This window comes from Musca vetustissima, unplaced genomic scaffold, assembly GCF_032173495.1.
Source record: "Musca vetustissima isolate MV318-11 ecotype Yass unplaced genomic scaffold, APGP_CSIRO_Mvet_v1 utg104627, whole genome shotgun sequence".
Lineage (NCBI taxonomy): Eukaryota > Metazoa > Arthropoda > Insecta > Diptera > Muscidae > Musca > Musca vetustissima.
The window spans coordinates 1-15,085 of NW_026873523.1; the positions used below are offsets into that span (position 1 = coordinate 1).

Here is a 15,085-nt window from a genome sequence, read left to right on the forward strand (position 1 = left end):
TCCGGTTGACTATGTCTGTACTTCTAGAAAACTCAACTACGTAATTCTATGCTCAATTTTGTACGTTGTGCAAAATTTGATGTCAATCTGACTAACATGAGGAGTATGATGCCCAATTTGCTTGATATCGGGCGAAAAAATATATGTAAGCTATATCCACATATTAAGCGATTTCAAACAAACTTGTCACAGGTTAGGTTATACTAACTTTAGAACGTTTTGTTCCTATTGGTTCCTTGGTGCGTCAATTACATAAAATCAATCTATAATAAAATGGAGCTATATCTAAATCTGGACCGATTTTCACGAAACAAGGCAGACATCACTCTAGGCTCAATTCAGTACGTTATGCCAAATTTCGTGCAAATCGAAAGATATATAGCGACTTTGGTGAACCATGTACATGAAATCGGACGAAACTATATGTGGGAGCTATATAGAAATATGGACCGATTTTATCGAAACTTGGCAGACATCACTCTAGGCTCAATTCAGTACGTTGTGCAAAATTTCGGGCAAATCGAAAGATATATATGGATGTTGGTGCACAATTTACATGAAATCGGACAAAACTATATATGGGAGCTATATCTAAATCTGGACTGATTTTCACGAAACTTGGCAGACATAACTCTAGGCTCAATTCAGTACGTTATGCCAAATTTCGTGCAAATCGAAAGATATATATGGATTTTGGTCACAATTTACATGAAATCGGACGAAACTATATATGGTAGCTATATCTAAATCTTGACCGATTTTCACGGAGCTTGGCAGACATCATTCTAGACCTAAATGATTAGGCTGTACCAAATTTCGTGCTAATCGAAAGATATATAGGGACTTTGGGGCCCCATTTACATTAAATCGGACGAAACTATATATGTGAGCTATATCTAAATCTTGGACCGATTTTCATGAAACTTGGCAGACATCATTCTAGGCCCAATTAAGTACGTTATGCCAAATTTCGTGCAAATCGAAGGATATATAGGGACTTTGGGGCACCATTTACATGAAATCGGACGAAACTATATATGGGAGCTATATCTAAATCTGGACCGATTTTCTTGAAACTGGGCAGACACCATTCTAGACTCAATTCAGTACGTTATGCCAAATTTCGTGCAAATCGAAAGATATATAGAGACTTTGGGGCACCATTTACATGAAATCGGACGAAACTATATATGGGAGCTATATCTAAATCTGGACCGATTTTCACGAAACTTGGCAGACATCACTCTAGGCTTAATTCAGTACGTTATGCCAAATTTCGTGCAAATCATAAAGATATATAGGGACTATTTGGGGCACCACTGATTTACATGAAATCGGACGAAACTATATATCTAGATATATGTACTGAATCTGCAAACACTTTTTACATTTATCGGTTAAAAAATATGCTTTTATACAAATTTACTGATATAGCTGTATAAATTACGGGCATTTCGAAAAAAAAATACTTACTTTTCCATTGCAAAAAATTATAGCAATGATTTTTGCAATATAAATCGTTAATTAATCCAGTAAGGAATGGATCAAAGTGGGATGTGGCCGAATAAATAATGCCTTAACTAAAGAATTTTATGGGCGCTATATCCGGAACGATTTAAACAAACTTGGAGCATACTCAACTTTGTGTCAGTTGGAAGAATGTGAAGTTTTGGGTACACCATTCACTTGAAATCGGACGAAGTTATATATAAAATTTACCTGCAAATCTAAACCGATGCAAGCCAGACATCATTTCAGACTCAATCCGGCAATCTGGCTATTACAAAATTAGGAATGAAAATGTTCCTATTCAATAGCAATTTCCAATGGACAGTACCATCGATGCAAATAAAGATTCAAATCATTTTTATAAATTCTATGTTTTTATACCCTTCACCACAATGTGGTACAGGCTATTATGCCTTTGTACATATGTTTGTAACAGGCAAAAATAATCGAGATAGACCCATGGTTCCTTTTGAGAATATGCATAGAATCACTTTCTGAATCGATTTATGCATGTCCGTCCGTCCGTCTGTCCATGTTAAATTGTAAACAAAGTACAGGTCGCATTTATGATCCGAATTGGATGAAATTTGGCACAGCTCATTTGTTTGGTGCAGGGACGAACCCTATTGAAATTGAGAAAAATCGGTTCAGATTTAGATAGAGCTCCCATATATATATATATATATATATATATATATATATATATATATATTATATATAATATATATATATACATATATAAAATCCGATTTAAGGTAAATTGTGTACAAAAGTCTCTATATATCTTTCGATATGCACGAAATTTGGCACAGCGTAAAGGATGGGGTCTAGAATGATGTCTGCCAAATTTCGTGTAAATCGGTTCAGATTTAGATATAGTTCCAATATATATCTTCGTCCGATTTAAGGTAAATTGTGTACCAAAGTCCCTATATATCTTTCGATTTGCACGAAATTTGGCACAGCGTAATGAATAAGGTCTAGAATGATGTGTGCAAAGTTTCGTGACAATCGGTTCAGATTTAGATATAGCTCCATATATATTTTCATCCGATTTAAGGTAATTGGTGCACCAAAGACCTTATATATCTTTCGAGTTGCACAAAATTCGAATTGCTTCTATAATAATGTGTGCTAAGTTTCATGAAAATCGGTTCAGATTTAGATATAGCTCTCATATATAGTTTCGCCCGATTTTAGGTAATTGGTGCACCAAAGTCCCTGGAAATCTTTTCATTTGCACGAATTTTCCCATAGCGTACTGAATTAAGTCTAGAATGATGTGGCAAAGTTTCGTGAAAATCGGTTCAGATTTATATATAGCTCCCATATATATTTTCCTATGGTGCACCAAAGTCTCTGAAAATCATTCGATTTACACGAAATTTGTCATAGCGTATTGAATTAAGTCTAGAATGATGTGTGCAAAGTTTCGTGACAATCGGTTCATATTTAGATATAGCTCCCATATATATGTTCATCCGATTTAAGGTAATTGGTGCACCAAAGTCTCTGAAAATCATTCGATTCGCCCGAAATTTGTCATAGCGTACTGAATTAGGTCTAGAATGATGTTGCTAAGCTTCGTGAAAAGATCCATAGCTAGGCCGATTGACACAACGTACTGAAGTAATATATATTAGTCTCTGGCAATTTTCCCTGAAATCTGGCAATTTTCCCTGATATAGATATATAATAAAAACAAAGTGGTGAAGTGTATCATATAGTCGGCCCCGTCCGACTTTACTGCTTCCCTTACTGGTTTTTTTATTAAAAACTTTCTTATTGCTCTTAAATAACCACCCTTTATTTAGTTTCCTTCTGAATGTTACATACACACAAATGACATAATTACACGGTACCGCAGTATGGTGTAGGGCAGAAGAAAATCTGATTAATTCGTTTAGTATATAATATTTAATGTGTAACAAGGACTGTTACTTTTTCACACTCTTGACATCATTCCTTTTGGTTTCACGTATAATTTAGTAGATATCTTCATCAGCTATCTAAATACGGCAGTGTGGATGTGCGGTTTATGAATGTTCCATTTTGTTCAACCGTTTTTATTTATTTGTAAACGATTATATATCATTTTTATTTTTTCCATGAATTATGTGTAAATGAACTATACTTGAGCGAATGAAAAGTGTATAAATAAAGTATATAAAAATTATATACCTCAATGATATAGTCAAGTCATTCGGAAAATGCGCCTAGGACCATGAAAATACTTGAAATAGGGTATGAACTCTATATCAATTTTTTACATAGCCCACGTAAAAATATGGATCTGCCTTCAACATGTGTTGTAAAAAAAGTTTTTTACTTCACAATAATCCGTAACTGCAAATTCTAGCCACTTCGATGAAAAAAAAAATACACTGGGATTATATCAACACGTGAACCGATGTAGCTTTATTCAAAATCAAATATCCACAATGCATGCACAACATTTCAAAGCTCTATATTATTTATGGTCGAAATAAAACCTTGTTTAGTTTAAGCAGATATGATCCTGATTGACTATAACATTTTCCTACTAGTTTTGTGCGTGTTAATAAAATATGTTCACTTATTTTATTTATAGATGGTTTAAAGAGGAAAATGAGCAGCTGCTGCCCTTGCAACTAAGTGATCGAATATCGATTGTGTCGGCGGGACTTTTAAAGATAAGTAAGGTATGTATCGAGTTAATCGGACATTTATTAGCAAAATGTCAATCGGTAAAAATTAGTTTCTTTGATGTGCTATTTCTAAGAAATCGGACGAAATTATGTAGGGGAACAGTATAAAGATTATAAAATATTTTAAGTACGGAACCAAATACGTTGAAAATGAGGACAGAATAATTTCTATACAGTTTCTTTACAAAATTCATCATTGGCTGTAATATGGTATTTTGAATTTACATTAGGTAGCAAATCTTCATACAAAAAAAAGAAAAAATACAGGTGTTTGAAATGTATACCTCATGGTGAAAGGTATATAAAGTTCGGCCCTATCGAACGTTTTTACATGTTTTTAGGGAGAGTATCTACCTCATGAAAATCTGAAATATAAAATTGCATCGATTTCGGAAGAAAATTCTGTCCAATTCAACAAAATCGGCAAAATATCAATGATGGAATAAATTCCCAAATATAGACCTGTCCGCAAAAAAAATCGTTTAGAGGCTAGCGCCAACAAAACTATGTCGACATAGTATTTATCGTTGATCAAGAATATATATACTTACTAGAATCGGACATGACTATTTCGATGAGTTATATACGAAAAAAACAAGTGAAAAAGCATTAAGTTCCACCATAGTTATACTGACAGATACATGCAATAACAAGTGAAAAAGCGTTAAAAACCTGTGAACAACGTTGGATATCCTCCACCATAGATATACTGACAGGTACTTGAAATTAAAATATAGTGTGTTTCGTTGGACCAAATTTGTTTCAAAAAATTTTGATTTCATCCAACCAAACCAAAACACGGAACAAATCATATAACTGTTTTAATATAAACAAGTGAAAAAGCGTAAAGTTCGGCCGGGCAGAACTTTGGATACCCTCCACCAAAGATATACTGACAGGTACTAGAAATGAAAATAAAGGGAACATACCAAAAAGTGGACCTATACCGACATTTCTAAAAACGGATTATGTAAACCATAATACAAATTTCAGAAATTTTTAATGGATAATTATACCCTCAGCCATATGGCTAATGAGGGTGTATACTCGTTAACACGGTGAAAATGTGCCTCAGCAAAATATTGGTTCTAGACCCATGTTTCTTTGGACCAAATCCGTTTCAGAAAATTTAGATTTCATCCAAACTTTGCCCATCAAATTAGAAGATGGGGAATATTGGTCCACTCCTTCTGGAACCTCCACACAGGGGCTAGGTCTAAATGCGGCTATAGTTCAATATCGAACCTAACGTTCTAATTGTTTATCTCGCTTTCCTCCGCAGTTGAAATGATTACAACAGAGTCTTAGAACCAAACTCAAAACGCGTAACAAATCAGATAACTATTTTAATATAAAAAAAGGGAGTTATATGGGGATTACCCCAAAAAGGAGGCGAATATTAATAATTTTTGGTAGGGAGATTTGTTACCATATACGACTACAAAATAACAAATTTGCAGCAAATTCGGTTGAAAAACGCGCTCAAGAAGCACGAAATACCGAAAATTGGGGTACCCTTATATGGGGGCTACCCGAAAAAATGGGACTATATTCATAATTTTTTGTAGAGAGATTTGGTACAAATTAAGAACTCAAAATACAAAATTATAGGCAATTCGATGAAAAAATCCGGTCAAAACCCCACAAAAACTAAAAATTAAGGGGGTACCCTTATATGGGGGCTACCAGAAAAAGTGGACCTATATTTATAATATTTAGTGGGGAAATTTGGTACCCAATAAGAACCCAATGCACCAAATTTCAGCAAATTCGGTTGAAAAACGCGCTCAAAAACCCCAAAATACCGAAAATTTGGGGGTACCCTTATATGGGAGCTATGCCTAAACGTGGAACGATATATCCCATCTTCGAACTTGACCTGCCTGCAGACAAAAAACGACTCTGTGCAAATTTTGGCGATCTATCTCATCTCGTTTAGACGCTAGAGTGATTACAACAATGATTATTTCGATGAGTTACAAACGGAAAAACAAAATTAATATACCCTCCATACTATGGTGGAGGGTATAAAAAGGGGGTTATATGGGGACGACCCCTAAAAGGGGGCGAATATAAAAATTTCTGGCGAATATAAAAATTACCATATACGACTACAAAATACCAAATTGCAGCGAATTCGGTTCAAAAACCAGCTCAAGAACCCCATAATACCAGAAAAAGTGGACCTATATTTATAATTTTTAGTGTCGAAATTTGGTACCCAATAGGAACTCAATGTACCAAATTTCAGCGAATTTAGTTGAAAAACGCGCTCAAGAACCCCAAAATACCGAAAATTTGGGGGTAACCTTATATGGGAGTTATGCCTAAACGTGGACCGATATAGCCCATCATCGAACATGAACTGCCTGCAGACAAAAGACGACTCTGTGCAAAATTTTGGCGATCGATCTCAATTCGTTTAGACGCTAGAGTGATTACAACAGATTTATATACCCTCTATATTATGGTGGAGGACCTAATTAAAGATATGGCTTTTGTGGAATAAATTAGGTAGCCAAGGCTATATTCAAGTCGTTCAGACATTTGTTGAATCATTATAGGACCTATATATAACTGAAACGGTCTGTGAACGATTCGTTCCATTTTGCCAAATCAAGTGAAAATTGCACCAAATTGAAGTCGTTGGTGCATTCATTAGATGCAATTAGAACCTAGTTTTTTATAATTATGTGTCCATCTTATTTACATGTATCTGAAACCGCAGTGCGATATAATAATACCTAATAACATTATTTACCTATAAGAAACCTGCATTTCATTAACATATTGAATATTATTTGTATATTTATTTTTCACTTTCTCAAAATGAAATACCGTGAACAGGCACGTCTTGATGATACCGGCAAATATTTGTGTTGGGTAAACAATACCGCTGGAGAAGAAACAATACAAGTTTCGTTAACCGTTACAGGTAAGTTGGAGATGCTTTTGCGTCCAAAAAAAAAAAAAAAAAAAAAAAAGAAAATTCGCTTCGTATTTTTTCTGGTTACCTTTTATTTGCTGATTTGTACAATCGACAATAATATGCCATTGGTAGGGGGTATTAATTTAATGTAAGTATCTCAAGCCTATCTTTATGTATGACCATGGTCCTTCATTAGAAACAACTTAGTCGGAGTGGAAAACACCGAGAACGGCTTTGCCACATGCCAAATGTATGCCATTAAGCTAACGACGAGAAAGATGGTTATTTGCATAATTTAATTAAATTTTCATTAAGTAAATACTACTAGCAAACGAACAAAATGTACATACATATATATATTTTTGTGTCCTTGAAAGAAAACAAATCAATATTGCCAAGTGATAGTCAACACTACACACAGTCAACACCGGTACACCAAAATATTTTCTCATCTGGTTTCCTTGAAAATTATTCTCATTTTGTTGATGAAAAACGGTGGTGGAAATAAAATAAAAAACTGTATTTTTTGGTTATACATTATAAACACTTAAACGCTAAATGAGCAAAGGAAAAACAAAATAAGGGAACCCCCCATTCTAGATTATAATTTGTCAAGATTTTCAATGGGCTGGTAACTGAATACCAATGCTTGTTAAGGTTTGTTACTTTGCACATATATATTTGAAGATTTAAAAAGAAAGAAAAATAATTTACAAAAAATTTTTGTTGTTGTTTTAAGAAAGAGTACATGTCTGGCTCTCGTATGAACTAGGATTATTGACTTCGCTCTAAAATTAACAAAATAGCGGACCTTTGAAAAAATATTTTTGAAAAATCGCCGATTTTTGACCAAAAACCAAGTTAAAAAATAAGGAAGATTTTCACCGATTGGCTTTATCCTAGTTTATACGATAGCTATACACTCACAGAGAAACGTGTAAAAATTTGGAATCGATTGGGGTATTAGCCTTTGAGTTATCGTGCCCGCCATTTGTTTAGACAAAAACGGGTTTAAAGTTTGAGAAGCCCTTCAGCCGTCATTTGATGCTGACACAATGAATCGGCTATATCTTCAAGAGTTCTTAAGATTTTCACTAGACATTTTGTGGGGACATTCTTGAATTAGTGTAGATTCGAACCAGTATAGTCGGACGGGCCGACTGTGGATCTATATTCTGAGCTTGGGCAATATTTCGCGATATTTGAACCATCTGGACCAACTAGAGACCGACAATTATTACTAATGTTCAGTACAGCCTTTCTCATTACTTGTCCAGATTCCCTTCCCTTGTGTTGTGATCTTCTTATTCCCATTGGAGCCTATAGATCAAAAACACAAAAAATTATGTTTTCGGTCCACTTGATCACAATATAATTATCTGATCGTAACCGAAAATTGTAGGCCTTATCCTTGACCATAACTGGAACTTCATGGTGGTGTGGTAAAGGGTAACTAAATAATATCTGAATACATAACCACCTGTAAATATTTAAGTGTAACTCCCACATCTGAGTACATACGACCATATAATTGGTATCAATTTAAAGGTCAACCACTACCCTTGGATATACCAAAAACGTTTCGGGTCTATGTCCTTCAGGAGTAAATATACACGCCATAGAATACAAATTTTGTAATTTTTCACACAAAAGTCTGAGTCCATTTGACCCGCTAAATATTGACCGATCCTTATCAAAACAGGCATGCTTTTTCTTTGGCCCGATCCCCTTCTCTATGTAAAAATTCGCGATGTTTGGGTTATAATTGCGGCCTCTAGAGCGATCAGAAAAACATAAAAAATAAGTATTTGGTCCATTTCATCCCCTAAATATTGACCGATCTTTCCCAAAAACAATAGGGGTCTTCATTGGCCAGAACCCATCCTACATGCAAAATTTCGTGAAGATTGGTCCATAACTGTGGCCTGTATCATTTTTACAAAATATAATGGACAGACGGACGGACACACATCTCTAGATCGACTCAGCTAGTCGAGATATGACGATCGGTATACTTAAGGGTGGGTCTAGGACCAATATTTCGCGGCGTTACAAACTCTTGGGGCTGCACAAAGCTATAATACCCTGACAACATAGTTGTGTAGGGTATAATTAAGTCAACAAAATTTTTGACCTTGAGAAATGGGGGGGTCCACATGAAACGGCTGAAGCTTAAATCTTGTGAATTTGGGGTGGGCTGGATTTTTGAAAATTTGTTCCAGGACGACACGAAAAGTACTAAATGTGCTACCATTTGTATTTGGCAAACCGTTAGAGCTAGAACTCTTAAATTAGAAATTAGGGTCACTGATAGAGTGTAGAATATATGTACCAAAGTGATTTTTGGAAATTCGAACAATAAGTACTAAACTGTACTAAATTTGGTACAATTTCGTAGCATGTGCAGGGATATAGCTAAAAATTTGACATTTGGAATACGAATTTAGGTTGAGAAGTAGGGTCGATATAAGGCCGTGGTTTTTAAAGCGTGTACTCATGTATTCGAACCTTACTATATGATACTATATATGGATATTGGTACTGAATTTGGTACAATTTGAATTTTGGGTGAACCAATAGAGCTGGAATTCTGAAATTTGGAGTTAGGAGCACTGTTAGGGTGATATAAGACCGTGGGTTTTAAAGCGTGTATATTATACTATATATGGGTATTGGTACTAAATTTGGTACAATTTGAATTTTGAGTGAACCAATAGAGCTGGAATTCTGAAATTTGGAGTTTTGAGCCCTGTTGGGGTATGTTGGAAGTTTTTGAAATCTATACTATTTTTTTACTGAATGAGGTACAAATTTAATTTCGGGAGAACCGATAGAGCTAGAATCGTGAAATTTGAAGTTAGAGTAATTGTTGGGGTGTAGGGGTGCGGTATGTAGGAAATTTTGGAAATGGTACAAATTGGAATTGAGCGAATCAATAGAGCTGGAACTTGCAATTTGGAGTTAGGGTCATAATGGGGGTGTAGGGTTGGAATATTAGTAAAATACCTAACGTGTACTAATGTGCACTAAATGGTACCAAATTTGGTTGTACCTATAGAATTGGAATCTTGAAATTTTAATGTTAGGATCACTGTTGTGGTGTAGAATTGGGCTATGTAGGAAGCCATGGCATAAGTAATTAATTAAGTTGGAGTCGGAATAATTTGTGGCGTGTAGGATTGTGATATATAGATAGTTTTGAAAATTCGTACTTATTACACCCTACACAACTATGTTGTTAGGGTATTATAGCTTTGTACAGCCCCAAGAGTTTGTAACGCCGCGAAATATTGGTCCTAGACCCACCTTTAAGTATACCGATCGTCATATCTCGACTAGCTGAGTCGATCTAAACATGTGTATCCGTCCGTCCGTCTGTTCATTATAATTTGTAAACACGATACAGGCCACAGTTATGGACCAATCTTCACGAAATTTTGCATGTAGGATGGGTTCTGGCCAATGAAGACCCCTATTGTTTTTGGTAAAGATCGGTAAATATTTCGAGCTGGAATTCGATAAAATGGACCAAAAACTTTAATTTTGTCGGATTTTCTGGTCACTCCAGAGGCCGCAATTATGACCCAAACATCGCGAATTTTTACATGGAGAAGGGGATCGGGCCAAAGAATAAGCATTTCTGTTTTGATAAAGATCTGTCAATATTTAGCAGGTCAAATGGACCTTGACTTTTGTGTGAAAAATTACAAAATTTGTGTTCCATAGCGTATATATTTACCCCTGAAGGACACAGGCCCGAGAAGTTGATAGTATATCCAAGAGGAGCGGTTGACCTTTAAATTGATACCAATTATATTGTCGTATGTTCTCGGATGTGGGAGTTATACTTAAATATTTGCAGGTGTCTACGTATTCAGATATTATGTATTAGCCCATTACCACATCAGAGAGTCCGCCCTCTGGCTAATCGCTTTGAAATGTTCCATGAGGTTTCAGTTATGGTCAAGGACAACGCCTCTATGTTCTGTAATGATAAGATAATAATTTTGAGATGAAGTGAACCGAAAACTTAATTTGTTGTGTTTTCGAGTCGATCTATAGGCCAAAAATATAAGCCGAACATCAAAACACATTGGTTGAATTTTGGATGAACCAACAGAGCTGGAATCTTGAAATTTGGAATTAATATTATTGGAAAAGTATGTGAAGCGATCGAGCTGAAATTCGAAAATTGTAAAATATGATTTCTATTGGATTTATATTAATTTAAACTAAATTATACTAAATTTGGTCGTTAGATCTATAGAATCATGAATCTTCGAATTAGTTTTAGAAATAAGTACTATACGAGTACGAACAGTTACAGTTTTCGTCTTATGGACAAATATTGATAATTTTATGAAAAAGTGATTTTCTGCCATATTCAAATCTGAACCGAACAAAAAAATATATGAATAAAACTTCTCAGTACATCTTCAAAAGTAACAACTATGCCAGTAGTGCTTACATTTTTTCAGTTCCGTTTACATACACACGCTTATCCTTCACCTCAATATGGTGTAGGATACAAAAACAGACTACAATTTGTAATATTTTCTACATTTGTTTTCGTTCCTGTTGTACTACTCCTTCCCATTTTTGTTTGTTCTCTTTTGTCTTTCTTGGCAATTGGCAGCACCGCTGACAGCCCATCTACAGCCTCAAGTACAAACGGTAGATGTCGATAAGGATGCACAATTTCAATGCATTGTGACTGGACATCCGGTGCATGATGTTAATTGGTTGCACGATGGTAAACCAATACTACGCGATAACCGAGTCGAGGCAAGTTAATAAGTATAAACATATTGGCATACATGTTTGCATCCGCCCCCTGCATTAAAAAAATAACAGATTATTTTTATTTTAATTTTTGCAGATTCTTTCAGATCCGCCACGTCTCATTATCAAGAAAGTACAAAAAGATGATCCGGGCATGTATCAATGTTTTGTGTCCAATGAATGGGAACAAATACAGTCGACCGCTGAATTACAGTTAGGAGGTGAGTTGATAAAGTTATCAAAAATATAAATACCGGAAATATCGGAATTTGTCTGAGCTCAAAAAGTAAACAAAATTTTAAAAAACGTGGGTCTTCTATAATAGTATCAACGACAACCACAGATTTGGAAAAAAATATAAATTTTTTTCTTTCTTTTTTGCAGATGCCTCACCCGAGCTGCTGTATTGGTTTTCGGAACAGACACTACAACCGGGTCCAACTGTATCATTAAAATGTGTAGCAACTGGAAATCCTTTGCCACAATTTACATGGACTTTGGATGGTTTTCCGGTAAGTGCAGGTGTTTTGTATACCAATTTCTCAAATTAGAATTTATATTATAAATAAAATCCAACGGCAATTAATATCGAAACTCAATTATTGATTTATTCAAGTGTACATTTGTTGATCAAATCATATGCCAACGTTCAATCAAATACTGAAAAAATGCCAATCTCTGGGCTATTGTCGTTTCAATACATTTCATTGCGTTTTGTATTTTTTATTTTCAGATACCAGATCATTCGCGATTTCTAGTTGGTCAATATGTTACGATACATGACGATGTCATCAGTCATGTGAATATAACAAATGTCAAGGAAGAGGATGGTGGCGAGTACACCTGTACGGCACAGAATGCCATTGGCAAGTAAGTGAAATAGAAGGATATGTGGAAAAATGAATGAAATAACTGTAGACACTAACATCACATAGAGAATCTGTTTATTAAAGGAGGATTAAAAACAGAAACCTCTTGTGGAAAATAGTTGAAAGTTAACGCTGGGAGTTAGCATTTTCGCATTTTTCAGTAGTTTTTGTAATTTGACTACAAAATGAAATTGACCAAATACTTAATTTTTGCCAGTTTTTCTGGTCCCTCCAGAGGCCGCAATTTGCACACATTATGATAGACGCAATTCAGTACGCTATGCCAAATTTTGTGCAAATCGAATGATATATAGGGTATTTTGTGCACCAATTACCTTAAATCGGTTGAAAATATATATGGGAGCTATATCTAAATCTGAACCGATTGTCACGAAACTTTCCCCACATCATTCTAGTATCAATTCAGTACGCTATGTCAAATTTCGTGCAAATCGAATGATTTTCAGAGACTTTGGTGAACCATTTACAAAAAATCGGACGAAAATATATATGGGAGCTATATCTAAATCTGAACCGATTTTCAGGATACTTAACACACATCATTCTAGACCTAATTAATTACGCTGTGCAAATTTCGTGCACATCGAAAGATATTTAGGGACTTTGGCGCACCATTTACCTTAAATCGGACGAAAATATATATGGTAGCTTTATCTAAATCTAGACCTATTTCCAGGAAACTTAACACACATCATTCTAGACATAATTCATTACGCTATGCCAAATTTCGTGCAAATCGAAAGATATATAGGGGAAAATATATATGGGAGCTATATCTAAATCTGGACCGATTTTTCCCAATTTCAATAGGGTTCGTCCTTGGGCCAAATAAGTGACCTATGTCAAATTTCATCCAATTGGGATCATAAATGCGACCTGTACTTTGTTTAAAATTTAACATGGACAGACAGACGGACGGACGGACATGCCTAAATCGGCTTAAAAAGTGATTCTATGCTTATTCTAAAAAAGAACCATGTGTCTATCTCGTTTCCTTTTGCCTGTTACAAACATATGCACAAAGCCATAATAATATTTATTATTTTCAGTGTGGAATTTCGGTACCCAATAAGAAACCAATGTACCAAATTTCAGCGAATTCGGTTAAAAAAAAAACGTCCTCTATAACCCCAAAATACCGGTTGGAGGGTACCCTTATATGAGTGCTATGCCTAAATTTGGACCGATATAGCACATCTTCAAACATGCCTGCAAACAAAAGACTCTATGCAAAATTTTGGCGATCTATCTCAATTCGTTTAGAGGCTAAAGTGATTACAACAGACAGACGGAAATGCTTAGATCGTCATATAAATTTAAGCTGATCAAAAATATAGGGTCGGAAATGATGATTTCGATGAGTTACAAACGGAAAAACAAAATGAATATACCCTCCATACTATGGTGGAGGTATAAAAAAATATAATGGCTACAAATCAAGATATGAAGCTAGATCTTAATGTGTAAGAGGGTCGCCAACAAACCAAAATTGTTATGCCATATCTCTGAACTTTGACCCATGGAGAATTTGTGCTTCAGGGGACGAAACGACTGAAGCTAGAATCTTAAATTTTGGGATGAGGGTCACTCTTGGTCCATAGGCGTTAGATAAGGCTGGGTTTTTTGGATATTCGTACTAGAACGGTACGAAAAGTACTAAAATGTACAAAATGTAGTGCCATTTGTATTGGAAGTTAGGGTCACTATGGAGCGTGGCTGGAATCCTGAAATTGGGAAATATGTTTTCTATGGGATTTATATTCATGTGTGCTAAATGAAAGTTTTTTGAAGAGAGAATCACTGTTGAAACACGTACCATAATATAACAAAGAAAATACATGGTACTAACATTTTGATTATGGTCAATATTGGTGTGTATGTTGATTAGATCTGCAGTTCTCTGTGAAAACAAAACAAAAAAAATACTTAGACATGTTACGAGCATATGCTAGTTAATTTATATAATTGCATACTACACCTTTGATAATTATTTTTACCCGTTAATAGCTTAATAAACATTATTGCCTATTTGCTAAACACTTAATTAACTAGTCGTATATTTTATTTTTTGTTTGTTTTGTTTTACAGAGTATCCCACAGCGCAAAGGTGAATATCTATGGACTGCCACACATTCGTGAAATGCCAAAAATAACTGGAATATCTGGACATGATTTGATTGTTAAATGTCCTGTGGCTGGTTATCCAATTGATCGAATTCATTGGGAAAGAGGTAAATGTTATACACAAAAAAAAAAAAAAACTAATAGTTTGGCTCAGGAACTAAGGA

General features: G+C 35.0%; 1 protein-coding gene across 1 annotated transcript; it reads left to right on the forward strand.

The window, feature by feature from the left end:
• Positions 1 to 4,099: 4,099 nt before the first annotated feature.
• LOC133325926 (cell adhesion molecule Dscam2-like) lies at positions 4,100 to 15,028 on the forward strand (the record flags this gene model as incomplete). Its single annotated transcript, XM_061534628.1, has 7 exons — positions 4,100 to 4,190; positions 7,044 to 7,131; positions 11,762 to 11,910; positions 12,005 to 12,128; positions 12,292 to 12,419; positions 12,641 to 12,777; positions 14,886 to 15,028. Coding segments are annotated over 7 exons (860 nt in total), but the record flags the coding sequence as incomplete, so codon positions are not given.
• Between the last annotated feature and the right edge of the window lie 57 nt (positions 15,029 to 15,085).